The sequence below is a fragment of the Panulirus ornatus genome, chromosome 52, assembly GCF_036320965.1.
Source record: "Panulirus ornatus isolate Po-2019 chromosome 52, ASM3632096v1, whole genome shotgun sequence".
NCBI classification, from domain to species: Eukaryota; Metazoa; Arthropoda; class Malacostraca; order Decapoda; family Palinuridae; genus Panulirus; species Panulirus ornatus.
In genome coordinates this window covers 2,297,136-2,311,502 of record NC_092275.1, presented here as the reverse complement: position 1 = coordinate 2,311,502, position 14,367 = coordinate 2,297,136, and the positions used below count along the sequence as shown (strand labels likewise).

General features: G+C 41.8%; 1 protein-coding gene across 1 annotated transcript in view; it reads left to right on the top strand.

Annotated features, from left to right (window-relative positions):
- Positions 1–14,367, top strand: part of LOC139764996 (uncharacterized) — a 313,325-nt gene that overhangs the window by 155,839 nt on the left and 143,119 nt on the right. Inside the window, exons 11-13 of the mRNA XM_071692047.1 lie at positions 167–442; positions 12,983–13,115; positions 13,272–13,401. Of these exons, the coding sequence (XP_071548148.1) occupies positions 167–442; positions 12,983–13,115; positions 13,272–13,401 (539 nt within the window). The remainder of the gene's footprint in view (positions 1–166; positions 443–12,982; positions 13,116–13,271; positions 13,402–14,367) is intronic.

Below are 14,367 nucleotides of genomic sequence, written 5' to 3'. Positions count from 1 at the left end.
ATACAGTACAAATAGGTTATTACGCTGTTACTCAGTGTGCACTTTGTCACTTAACAGTGTGAATTGGTTTGACTCTGATCTTGTCTCAGTGTATGAAATGGTGTGCATTTGATTTTGCAGTCATAACAAATGGAAAAATTACCTGCAAATATATTTTACTTTTCAGCAGAAACATCAAGACGTCCAGAGGAGTCAGAGTCAGAATACTTGGAGAGTGATGAATCCTTTGTTGAGTCAACCACCTCTGATGAGATGTCATTGCATGGAGACATGCCAGGACCTCCAAAACCACCTCGACTCTTCCTCAATTCTTTGTCATCAGCACCCTTGGATGGTCAGTTGATTAAACCACCATCACCACCACCACCTCCCACCCACCAAAAATTATCAAGCCAGCAACAAATCTCTCATTCCTGCAGGATCAACTTAACTAAAGCAAAAGGTATTGTGTATATTGCATTGATTTTTCTAATACATGTATGATAATGTAAGAGAAGTGAAGTGCTAAGCCAAGTGTGATTGAGATAATCAACCAGGCTCCACTGAAATATTTTGGTCATATAGAGAGGATAAATAAGAGACACCTCTGGAAATGTAAAGCAGAGGGAGCAAGGGGGATGGGCTTAGAGCTAACAACTGCACTGGTTTGGGGAGAACTTGGCTGAGATGCCACAAGGTAGGTATATGAATAAATGAAAAAAGGCGACTAAAGGGGGCAAGAGCTGGAAATCCCCCCGCCTTGTATTTAAATTTCTAAAAAGGGAAACAGAAGGAGGAGTCATGAGGGAAGTGTTCACTCTCCTCGAAGGCCCAGATTGGGGTGTCTAAATGTGTGATGTAATCAAGATGAGAGAAAAAGAGAGATAGGTTGTATATTCGAGGAAAGGAAAACGGATGTTTTGGCTCTGAGTGAAACGAAGCTCAAGGGTAAAGGGGAAGAGTGGTTTGGGAATGTTTTGGAAGTAAAGTCAGGGGTTGGTGAGTGTAAACTCTAGATTGATATGGTTAGAACTGAAAGTGGATGGATAAAGATGGGTGATTATTGCTGCCTATGCACCTAGTCATAAGAAAAATCATGAGAGGCAAGTGTTTTGGGAGCAGCTCAGTGAGTGTGTTAGCAGCTTTGATGTACGAGACCGGGTTATAGTGATAGGTTATTTGAATGCAAAGGTGAGTAATGTGGCAGTTGAGGGTATAATTGGTATACATAGGGTGTTCAGTGTTGTAAATGGAAATGGTGAAGAGCTTGTGGATTTGTGTGCTGAAAAAGGACTGGTGATTGGGAATACCTGGTTTAAAAAGAGAGACATAAGTATACATATGTGGGTAGGAGAGATGGCCAGAGGGCATTATTGGATTACGTATTAATTGATAGGCGTGTGAAAGAGAGACTTTTGGATGTTAATGTGCTGAGAGGTTTCCAGAAAAGAAGAGAGAATGTTGAGGAGAAGAGAGAGGTGAGAGTAAGTGAGCTTGGAAAGGAGACTTGTTGAGGAAGTACCAGGAGAGATTGAGTGCAGAATAGCAAAAGGTGAGAGCAAGTGAGGTAAGGAGAGTGGGGGACAAATGGGATGTATTTAGGGAAGGAGTGATGGCTTGTGCGAAAGATGCATGTGGCATGAGAAAAGTGGGAGGTAAGCAGATTAAAAGGGTAGTGAGTGGTGGGATGAAGAAGTAAGATTGTTAGTGAAAGAGAAGAGAGAGGCATTAGGATGATTTTTGCAGGGAAGTAGCACAAATGACTGGGAGATGTATAAAAGAAAGTGGCAGGAGGTCAAGAGAAAGGTGCAAGAGGTGAAAAAGAGGGCATATGAAAGTTGGGTTGAGAGAGTATCATTAAACTTTAGGGAGAACAAGTGGAAACATCAGTGAAGGGGACAAATGGGGAGGTAATGACAAGTAGTGGTGGAGTGAGAAGGAGGCGGAGTGAGTATTTTGAAGGTTTGTTCAGTGTGTTTGATAAAAGAGTAGCAGATATAGGGTGTTTAGGTTGGGGTGGTATGCGAAGTGAGAGTGTTAGGGAGAATGGTTTGATAAACAGACTAGAGGTAGTGAAAGCATTACAGCGAAAGCCGGCATGGTGGCGGGTTTAGATGGTATTGCTGTGGAATTTATTAGAAAAGGGGGTGACTTTATTGTTGACTGTTTGGTAAGGATATTCAGTATTATCATTTTTTATTATTATTTTGCTTTGTCGCTGTCTGCTGTGTTAGCGAGGTAGCGTAAGGAAACAGATGAAAGAATGGCCCAACCCACCTATATACACATGTACATACATACACGTCCACTCACGCAAATATACATACCTATACATCTCAGTGTTATCCCTGGGGATAGGGGAGTAAGAATACTTCCCATGTATTCCCTGCGTGTCGTAGAAGGCGACTAAAAGGGAAGGGAGCGGGGGGCTGGAAATCCTCCCCTCTCTTTTTTAGTTTTCCTAATGAAGGAACAGAGGAGGGGGCCAAGTGAGGATATTCCCTGAAAGGCTCAGTCCTCTGGTCTTAACGCTACCTTGCTAACGCGGGAAATGGCGAATAGTATGAAAAAAAAAAAAAAAATCTCAGTGTATACATATATATATACACACACAGACATATACATATATACGCATGTATATAATTCATACTGTCTGCCTTTATTCATTCCCATCGCCACCCCGCCACACATGAAATAACACCCTCTGCCCCTGCATGTGCACGAGGTAGTGCTAGGAAAAGACAACAAAGGCCACATTCGTTCACACTCAGTCTCTAGCTGTCATGTATAATGCACTGAAACCACAGCTCCCTTTCCACATCCAGGCCTCACAAAACTTTCCATGGTTTACCCCAGACGCTTCACACGCCCGGCTTCAATCCATTGACAGCATGTTGACCCCGGTATGCCACATCGTTCTAATTCTCTCTATTCCTTGTACGCCTTTCACCCTCCTGCATGTTCAGGCCCCAATCACTCAGAATCTTTTTCACTCCATCTTTCCACCTCTAATTTGGTCTCCCACTTGTCCTCGTTCCCACCACCTCTGACACATATATCCTCTTTGTCAATTTTCCTCACTCATTCTCTCCATGTTACCAAACCATTTCAAGGGGAAGAGTGGTTTGGGAATGTCTTGGGAGTAAAGTCAGGGGTTAGTGATAGGACAAGAGCAAGGGAAGGAGTAGCACTACTCCTGAAACAGGAGTGGTGGGAGTATGTGATAGAGTGTAAGAAAGTAAACTCTAGATTGATTTGGGTAAAACTGAAAGTTGATGGAGAGAGATGGGTGATTAATGGTGCATATGCACCTGGGCATGAGAAGAAAGATTATGCGAGGCAAGTCTTTTGGGAGCAGCTGAGTGAGTGTGTTAGCAGTTATGATGCACAAGACCGGGTTATAATGATGGGTGATTTGAATGCAAAGGTGAGTAATGTGGCAGTTGAGGGAATAATTAGTGTACATGGGGTGTTCAGTGTTGTAAGTGGAAATGGTGAAGAGGTTGTAGACTTATGTGCTGAAAAAGGACTGGTGATTGGGAATACCTGGTTTAAAAAGAGATATATACATAAGTATACGTATGTAAGTAGGAGAGATGGCCAGAGAGTGTTATTGGAGTACGTATTGATTGATAGGCGTACGAGAGAGACTTTTGAATGTTAATGTGCTGAGAGGTGCAACTGGAGGGATGTCTGATCATTATCTTGTGGAGGCTAAGGTGAAGATTTGTAGGGGTTTTCAGAAAAAAAGAGAGAATTTTGGGGTGAAGAGAGTGGTGAGAGTAAGTGGGCTTGGGAAGAAGACTTGTGTGAGGAAGCACCAGAAGAGACTGAGTACAGAATGGAAAAAGGTGAGAGCAAAGGATGTAAGGGGAGTGGGGGAGGAATGGCATGTGTTTAGGGAAGCTGTGATGGCTTGCGCAAAAGATGCTTGTGGCAAGAGAAGCGTGGGAGGTGGGCAGATTAGAAAGGGTAGTGAGTGGTGGGATGAAGAAGTAAGATTTTTAGTGAAAGAGAAGAGAGAGCCATTTGGATGATTTTTGCAGGGAGATAATGCAAATGAGTGGGAGATGTATAAAAGAAAGAGGCAGGAGGTCAAGAGAAAGGTGCAAGAGGTGAAAGAGGGCAAATGAGAGTTAGGGTGAGAGAGTATCATTAAATTTTAGGGAGAATAAAAATGTTTTGGAAGGAGGTAAATAAAGTGCGTAAGACAAGGGAACAAATGGGAACATCAGTGAAGGGGGCTAATGGGGAGGCGATAACAAGTAGTGGTGATGTGAGAAGGAGATGGAGTGAGTATTTTGAAGGTTTGTTGAATGTGTTTGATAATAGAGTGGCAGATATAGGGTGTTTAGGTCGAGGTGGTGTGCAAAGTGAGAGGGTTAGGGAGAATGATTTGGTAAACAGAGAAGAGGTAGTAAAAGCTTTGCGGAAGATGAAAGCCAGCAAGGCAGCAGGCTTGGATGGTATTGCAGTGGAATTTATTAAAAAGGGGGTGACTGTACTGTTGATTGGTTGGTAAGGTTATTTAATGTATGTATGACTCATGGTGAGGTGCCTGAGGATTGGCGGAATACTTTCATAGTGCCATTGTACAAAGGCAAAGGGGATAAAAGTGAGTGCTCAAAATACAGAGGTATAAGTTTGTTGAGTGTTCCTGATATATTATATTTGAGGATATTGATTGAGAGGGTGAAGGCATGTACAGAGCATCAGATTGGAGAAAAGCAGTGTGGTTTCAGAAGTGGTAGAGGATGTGTGGATCAGGCATTTGCTTTGAAAAATGTATGTGAGAAATACTTAGGAAAGCAAATGGATTTGTATGTAGCATTTATGGATCTGGAGAAGGCATATGATAAGAATTGATAGAGATGCTCTGTGGAAGGTATTAAGAACATATGGTGTGGGGGCAAGTTGTTCGAAGCAGTGAAAAGTTTTTATCGAGGATGTAAGGCATGTGTATGTGTAGGAAGAGAGGAAAATGATTGGTTCTCAGTGAATGTAGGTTTGTGGCAGGGGTGTGTGATGTCTCCATGGTTGTTTAATTAGTTTATGGATGGGGTTGTTAGGGAGGTGAATGCAAGACTTTTGGAAAGAGGGTCAAGTATGCAGTCTGTTGTGGATGAGAGAGTTTGGGAAGTGAGTCAGTTGTTGTTTGCTGATGATACAGCGCTGGTGGCTGATTCATGTGAGAAACTGCAGGAGCTGGTGACTGAGTTTGGTAAAGTGTGTGAAAGAAGAAAGCTGAGAGTAAATGTGAATAAGAGCAAGGTAGGGTTACGGGACAAGTCAGTTGGGAGGTAAGTTTGAATGGAGAAAGACTGGAGGAAGTGAAGTGTTTTAGATATCTGGGAGTGGATTTGGCAGCGGATGGAACCATGGAAGTTGAAGTGAATCATAGATTTTGGGGTGGGGGCGAAAGTTCTGGGAGCGTTGAAGAATGTGTGGAAGTGAAGAACAGTATCTCGGAAAGCAAAAATGGGTATGTTTGAAGGAATAGTAGTTCCAACAATGTTATATGGTTGCAAGGCGTGGGCTATAGATAGAGTTGTGCGGAGGAGGGTGGATGTGCTCGAAATGAGATGTTTGAGGACAATATGTGGTGTGAGGTTGTTTGATCAAGTAAGTAAAGAAAAGGTAAGAGAGATGTGTGGTAATATAAAGAGTGTGGTTGAGAGAGCAGAAGAGGGTGTTTTGAAATGGTTTGGTCACATGGAGAGAATGAGTGAGGAAAGATTGACCAAGAGGATATATGTGTCAGAGGTGAAGGGAACAAGGAGAAGTGGGAGACCAAATTGGAGGTGGAAAGGGTAAGGGAGATGTGTGGTAATATAAAGAGTGTGGTTGAGAGAGCAGAAGAGGGTGTTTTGAAATGGTTTGGTCACATGGAGAGAATAAGTGAGGAAAGATTGACCAAGAGGATATATGTGTCAGAGGTGAAGGGAACAAGGAGAAGTGGGAGACCAAATTGGAGGTGGAAAGGGTAAGGGAGATGTGTGGTAATATAAAGAGTGTGGTTGAGAGAGCAGAAGAGGGTGTTTTGAAATGGTTTGGTCACATGGAGAGAATAAGTGAGGAAAGATTGACCAAGAGGATATATGTGTCAGAGGTGAAGGGAACAAGGAGAAGTGGGAGACCAAATTGGAGGTGGAAAGATGGAGTGAAAAAGATTTTGAGTGATTGGACCTGAACATGCAGGAGGGTGAAAGGTGTGCAAGGAATAGAGTGAATTGGAACGCTGTGGTATACCGGAGTCGATGTGCTGTCAATGGATTGAACCAGGGCATGTGAAGCGTCTGGGGTAAACCATGGAAAGTTCTCTGGGGCCTGGATGTGGAAGAGGAGCTGTGGTTTCGGTGCATTATACATGACAGCTAGAGACTGAGTGTGAATGAGTGTGGCCTTTGTTGTCTTTTCTAGAGCTACCTCGCACACATTTTGGGGGGAGGGGGTTGTTATTTCATGTGTGGTGGGGTGGCGATGGGAATGAATAAAGTCAGACAGTATGATTTATGTACATGTTTATATATGTATATGCCTGTGTGTGTATATATATATATATATGTATACGTTGAGATATATAGGTATGCATATTTGCGTAAGTGGACGTGTATATATATATATATACATGTGTATGTGGTTGGGTTGGGCCATTCTTTTGTCTGTTTCCTTGCGCTACCTCACTAACGCGGGAGACAGCGACAAAGCAAAGTAAAATGAATCTAAATAAATAGATATTTATGTATTATACTTTGTTGCTGTCTCCCATGTTAGTGAGGTACAGCAAGGAAACAGACAAAAGAATGGCCCAACCCACCCACATACACATGTATATGCATAAATGCCCACACATGCACATATACATACCTATAAATTTCAACATATACATACATATACACAGACATGTACATATATAGTTGATGGAGAGAGGTGGGTGATTATTGGTGCATATGCACCCGGGCATGAGAAGAAAGATCATGAGAGGCAAGTGTTTTGGGAGCAGCTGAATGAGTGTGTTAGTAGTTTTGATGCACGAGACCAGGGTTATAGTGATGGGTGATTTGAATGCAAAGGTGAGTAATGTGGCAGTTGAGGGAATAATTGGTATACATGGGGTGTTCAGTGTTGTAAATGGAAATGGTGAAGAGCTTGTAGATTTATGTGCTGAAAAAGGACTGATGATTGGGAATACCTGGTTTAAAAAGCGAGATATACATAAGTATACTTATGTAAGTAGGAGAGATGGCCAGAGAGCGTTATTGGATTACGTGTTGATTGACAGGCGTGCGAAAGAGAGACTTTTGGATGTTAATGTGCTGAGAGGTGCAACTGGAGGGATGTCTGATCATTATCTTGTTGAGGCTAAGGTGAAGATTTGTATTGGGTTCAGAAAAGAAGAGTGAATGTTGGGGTGAAGAGGGTGGTGAGAGTAAGTGAGCTTGGGAAGGAGACCTGTGTGAGGAAGTACCAGGAGAGACTGAGTACAGAATGGAAAAAGGTGAGAACAATGGAAGTAAGGGGAGTGGGGGAGGAATGAGATGTATTTAGGGAATCAGTGATGGATTGCGCAAAAGATGCTTGTGGCATGAGAAGAGTGGGAGGTGGGTTGATTAGAAAGGGTAGTGAGTGGTGGGATGAAGAAGTAAGAGTATTAGTGAAAGAGAAGAGAGAGGCATTTGGACGATTTTTGCAGGGAAAAAATGCAATTCAGTGGGAGATGTATAAAAGAAAGAGACAGGAGGTCAAGAGAAAGGTGCAAGAGGTGAAAAAAAGGGCAAATGAGAGTTGGGGTGAGAGAGTATCATTAAATTTTAGGGAGAATAAAAAGATGTTCTGGAAGGAGGTAAATAAAGTGCGTAAGACAAGGGAGCAAATGGGAACTTCAGTGAAGGGCGCAAATGGGGAGGTGATAACAAGTAGTGGTGATGTGAGAAGGAGATGGAGTGAGTATTTTGAAGGTTTGTTGAATGTGTTTGATGATAGAGTGGCAGATATAGGGTGTTTTGGTCGAGGTGGTGTGCAAAGTGAGAGGGTTAGGGAAAATGATTTGGTAAACAGAGAAGAGGTAGTGAAAGCTTTGCTGAAGATGAAAGCCGGCAAGGCAGCAGGTTTGGATGGTATTGCAGTGGAATCTATTAAAAAAGGGGGTAACTGTATTGTTGACTGGTTGGTAAGGTTATTTAATGTATGTATGACTCATGGTGAGGTGCCTGAGGATTGGTGGAATGCATGCATAGTGCCATTGTACAAAGGCAAAGGGGATAAGAGTGAGTGCTCAAATTACAGAGGTATAAGTTTGTTGAGTATTCCTGGTAAATTATATGGGAGGGTATTGATTGAGAGGGTGAAGGCATGTACAGAGCATCAGATTGGGGATGAGCAGTGTGGTTTCAGAAGTGGTAGAGGATGTGTGGATCAGGTGTTTGCTTTGAAGAATGTATGTGAGGAATACTTAGAAAAGCAAATGGATTTGTATGTAGCATTTATGGATCTGGAGAAGGCATATGATAGAGTTGATAGAGATGCTCTGTGGAAGGTATTAAGAATATATGGTGTGGGAGGAAAGTTGTTAGAAGCAGTGAGAAGTTTTTATCGAGGATGTAAGGCATGTGTACGTGTAGGAAGAGAGGAAAGTGATTGGTTCTCAGTGAATGTAGGTTTGCGGCAGGGGTGTGTGATGTCTCCATGGTTGTTTAATTTGTTTATGGATGGGGTTGTTAGGGAGGTAAATGCAAGAGTTTTGGAAAGAGGGGCAAGTATGAAGTCTGTTGGGGATGAGAGAGCTTGGGAAGTGAGTCAGTTGTTGTTCGCTGATGATACAGCGCTGGTGGCTGATTCATGTGAGAAACTGCAGAAGCTGGTGACTGAGTTTGGTAAAGTGTGTGGAAGAAGAAAGTTAAGAGTAAATGTGAATAAGAGCAAGGTTATTAGGTACAGTAGGGTTGAGGGTCAAGTCAATTGGGAGGTGAGTTTGAATGGAGAAAAACTGGAGGAAGTGAAGTGTTTTAGATATCTGGGAGTGGATTTGGCAGCGGATGGAACCATGGAAGCGGAAGTGGATCATAGGGTGGGGGAGGGGGCGAAAATTCTGGGGGCCTTGAAGAATGTGTGGAAGTCGAGAACATTATCTCAGAAAGCAAAAATGGGTATGTTTGACGGAATAGTGGTTCCAACAATGTTGTATGGTTGCGAGGTGTGTGCTATGGATAGAGTTGTGCGCAGGAGGATGGATGTGCTGGAAATGAGATGTTTGAGGACAATGTGTGGTGTGAGGTGGTTTGATCGAGTGAGTAACGTAAGGGTAAGAGAGATGTGTGGAAATAAAAAGAGCGTGGTTGTGAGAGCAGAAGAGGGTGTTTTGAAGTGGTTTGGGCACATGGAGAGAATGAGTGAGGAAAGATTGACCAAGAGGATATATGTGTCGGAGGTGGAGGGAACGAGGAGAAGAGGGAGACCAAATTGGAGGTGGAAAGATGGAGTGAAAAAGATTTTGTGTGATCGGGGCCTGAACATGCAGGAGGGTGAAAGGAGGGCAAGGAATAGAGTGAATTGGAGCGATGTGGTATACCGGGGTTGACGTGCTGTCAGTGGATTGAATCAAGGCATGTGAAGCGTCTGAGGTAAACCATGGAAAGCTGTGTAGGTATGTATATTTGCGTGTGTGGACGTATGTATATACATGTGTATGGGGGGGGGTTGGGCCATTTCTTTCGTCTGTTTCCTTGCGCTACCTCGCAAACGCGGGAGACAGCGACAAAGTATAATAAAAAAAGTATAATAATAAAATGTACATATATACACATGTACATATTCATACTTGCTGCCTTCATCCATTCCCATCCCCAGCCTGCCACACATGAATCACCACCACCACCAACAATGACAACATTCGTTCACACTCAGTCTCATGCTGTCATGTATAATGCAACGAAACCTCAGCTCCCTTTCCACATCCAGGCCCCACAAAACTTTCCATGGTTTACCCCAGATGCTTCACATGCCCTGGTTCAATCCATTAGAGGTGTTGAAGTCAAGTGTCACAAGCTTCTAACCTTTCTCCATGCTGCTGGACTTGAGGTTAAGTCCATAAGATGGAACAGTGCTTCATATGGAAAGGGTCAGATGATCTATAATTAGAGCTGCAGCTTTTGATCTGCTACTGCAAGACACCGAGTGTGGGCATTGGAAATTAATACTGCCAGTGCAACTGAAGGATGGGCCACCAGACATTCTTCTGAGGGTTACTAGGTGATGTGAGGTCGCAGGCTTTCACCTGTCACCTTGTCAAGGTTAAGTAATTAGGGTGACACTATGGAGTGACTTTTGGTCGCGACAAGTTAATAAACTGGAATCCTGACAAGCTGTGCTTTGACCACTAGTGAACTTATTGCTAATCTAGCTTATCTGTTGACAGGGACTTCAGCTAGCGGTCCTGAGTAAAATTAATTCACAAGTACACTGTTGTTCATAAATGTTTGTAACAGTGATGAGACTCTGGCAAAGCTGTTTGTTGATAGTGGCTCTATATAATAGGGACATCTCAAGATGGTGCTTTGTATATTAGGTAACTAGGTGGGTGATGAGTGTACCTAATTTGTTGATTTAAGATTGGAACACAGTCTGAAGTGCTGAGAGTGCTAATAGTGGTGTAGCTTAGAAGCTTTCATAATGTTGAAAAAGATCCCAGCAGGTTTGCATTGGTGGACTGGAGGCAGAGAATGCAAGAAGCTGAGACAGGGAGATACCACTGCTAAGATTGTTATGGAAAGTGGTACTGTTATCGGTCACTTCAAAGTGTTCAAGACTTTCATGCATTGGCTTTAATTCATAAGTTTGCTTATTGTGGAAATACTGAAGTTATTTCCCACTGCTGTTTAACAGAACTTTGGTTTGAGTCATGGAGGTGAGGGTGAAGATTTGTCAAGGTTCTCAGAAAAGAAGAAATGATATGGGTGAGAAGAGGGTGGTGCAAGTAAGTGAGCTTAGGAAAGGGATGTGTGTGTTGGAATGTCAGGAGAGATTGAGCATAGAATGCTAGAAGGTCAGAGGAAACAAAACTAGGAGTGGGTGAGGAATGAGAGGTATTTAGGAAAGCAGTACCGGCACATGCAAGAGGAGTGTGTGGCATGTGGAAGGTGGGCAGGTGAAAAAGGGTATTGAGTGGTGGGATGACAAACTAGAGTTGCTAGTGAAAGCTAAAAGAGAGGTATATGGGTGGCACTTTTAGCAAAAGAGGTCGACTTATAAGGAGATATACAAGAGAAAGTAGCAGACGGAAAAGAGGAAAGTGCAGGGGCTGAAAAAGAGGACAGTTGTGAGTTGGGGTGAGCAAATATCAGCAAACTTAAGGGAAAATGAGATGATGTTTTGGGAGGATGTTTCCAATGTGAGAAAAACAATGATGTTTTGGAAGGAGGTTTCCAGTGTGAGAAAAACAGAGCAGATGGGAACATCAGTTAAGAGGAAGTAAGGGGAAAGTGATGATAGGCATTAATGAGGTGAAGAGTAGATGGAGTGAGTACTTTAAAAGATTATTGAATGTGTTTGATGATAGGATGGCAGATGTAGAGTGTTTGGGTCATGGAGGTATGTGAAGTGAAAGAGTCATGGCAAGTAGTTTAGTAAAAAGAATGGTGAAAGCTTTGAATGAGATGAAATGTGGCATGGAAAAATAAAGAATCAAAAGCAACAGACTATGAAAGACTTAGGAATAATAATGTCTGTTGACATAACCTTCAGCAAACACAACAAAACAATGGTTGCCATATGCTGAAGGATGGCAGGCTGGATCTTGTGGACCTTCAGACCAAAAGAAGAAACACCAGTGTTGATATTATTCAGAGTGCTCATTCTTTTATGAATTGAATAGTGCCATGTCCTAACACCACAATACAAGGTAGGCAAAATTGTAGATTGAGAAAATTTTCAAAGATCTTCCACATTCCATGTTTATCTGGTAAAGGTACTGAACTACTGGGAACGGCTAAAATCTCAGAGGCTATACCCCCTGAAGTGCAGATGAGAGAGAAGTGCATCTGAAACAGGATAGTATGCTCAGTAGGTAAGTTTGAGAGCACTGGACAGGTACCTTACAAAGTGTACCAGTCCAGCCAGGCCATGGGGGCTATGTAGACCTGAGGGCTGCAGCTTCCAACAACTTGATTGAACAATGACCAAATCCAACAGTGATAGAGGATATTGGATAAGGTGTTTCTTTCAAGAATATGTGTAATGAATACCTAGAAAAATAGAAGCATTTGTTTTTGACTTTTATGGATCTGGAGAAAGTATATAAGGTTGATAAAGATGCTTTTTGGAAGATGCTACAAATACATGGTGTGGGAGGAAAGCTTTTAGAAGCAGTGTGGAGTTTTTATCAACAGAGTAAGGCATGCGAGTAAGTAGGTAGAGTGGTTCCAGATTCCATAGAAAGTATACATGCATTATATTATAATTCTTAGTCTGTTATATCTCAGGTCACCTTTTATGGGATTCATGGAGCTTTGTGGCTGCCCCCACTGAGGAGCTGAAAAATGATGGGACTTCTCTGGAGCAGAAGGTCCTCTGGGAGACTACTTTTTTCTGTTCTTAGATGATGATGATATCCTTGCTGAGGAGGATTGATCATGTATTGTAACCACATGCAGGTGGAATCTGTAATTACCTCCATGTACTTATTTGTTGGTACTATACAGGGAGGAAGTTTTACACTCATAGGGACCCATCTTTTAAATCATTCTCTGCTGAATTTAAGTATACTGTCTGAACTGATCATGTAAGATAGTAGATAAGGTTCAAGAGATGGTGTGCCTCCCTATATAGTAGAAATAGGTTATAACAAATAAGTGATTATCTCTAAGAATATTTCATGGAACACTTCCTTGGCAGTAACTGAATGAACTGTGAATAATTCAAATTTGGGATGTAGTGAAAAAGTTTTAATGTATTTGTTAAGAATATTTTCAGGAAATCACCCATTCTTAGGAAGGTGCATTGTTTCCAGGAGTTGATTCTTCTCCCAAGAAAGAATTTGTTCCAAAAGTGAAGCCTGGTTGCCTCTTTCCTTCACTCTCTGATTTTGAATCCCATTCTGAAGCTGCTGATAGTCAAGACGAAGAGGAAATTAGAGATAGCAGGTATGATTGGAAGTGTAGAGGTTGTTTTTACCTTTTTGCAGGGTTATCTAGGAATTTTTATACTTCTATTTTGCTGTTACATATAGTCTTGAACATGATAATCTGTTGGGTTTGATTTGTGGACCACTGAGTAGTTACTGTTTTCTTTTTTTGCAGCTTTTCAGAGAGTGTTCTGACTTGTGCATCCATTGAAAGTTTAGGACAAAAGATCAAGCGTAAAGCAGATTGTGCTGCCAATGAACCTTTGTCTGTGATTGATGAAAATAAAGAATTTTCTCAATCTGCAGTAAGTTACGAATTTCTTTCATGTTTGATCATCTTTTAGAAACTTTTTCAATCTACTGTTGATACCTGATAGTGGGGAAAAGTTTTTGTAAGAAAAAAAATATGGAGCATTGGGTTTGATATGACTGTTATGCTTTAAGAAATTTTGTTCTCTTTGTACTTTTACCTCTAATATTTTTCACCCAAATCTCACATTTTTATGAATATGAGCCACAGTTTCATACCATCCATTGCAGATGCTACTACAATAAGTGTGGAAGGCCATTAGTAAAAGACGCAAAAGAATTAAAAACAGACATAAGTCTTAAATTGGGTTACTGATGTTCCTTTTAATGGCAAAAAATTTTTTACATTATGTTGAGGAATGAGGAACTTAAATGTAGCATTAGACAGAAACAGACACCATCAAATTTCAAAATATCTGTGAAAGATGTAGGCAGCAAGATTTTCTGGATGACCTTACCTTATGTGAACACAACAGAGGAACAGTTGCCTCTACCATAAAGATGGTAAACTGGATTATATGGGCATTGTAGATGAAAGGTTAAACCAGTGATCATGGTTTTCAGGGCAGTGATACTTTCCTGAATAGAATGATGCAGTTTTAACATTACCTTTCATTGTTGGCAAAAAGTGTGCTATGTTCTTTCACAGCTGACATTGACACTGTCAAGGATATGAATTAATGGGCATGGCTGAAAGTGCTGAGTTTGTATTTCCTGGAGTGCAGATGGGTTCTTTGGAGGACAGATGAGCGAGTTATACAGGCATCATATTTTTTTTTATGCTTGATTGATATTTTGTGTTAGAGATAGTGTCAGGAACAACCAAAAAGAGGAGCCACATCTGCTCACATCCATTCCCTATCTGTCGTGTAATGCACCGAAACCACAGTTCTCCATCCACAACTAGACCTCACAGCCTTTCCACAGATGCTTCACATACCCTGGTTCAGTCCATTGACAGC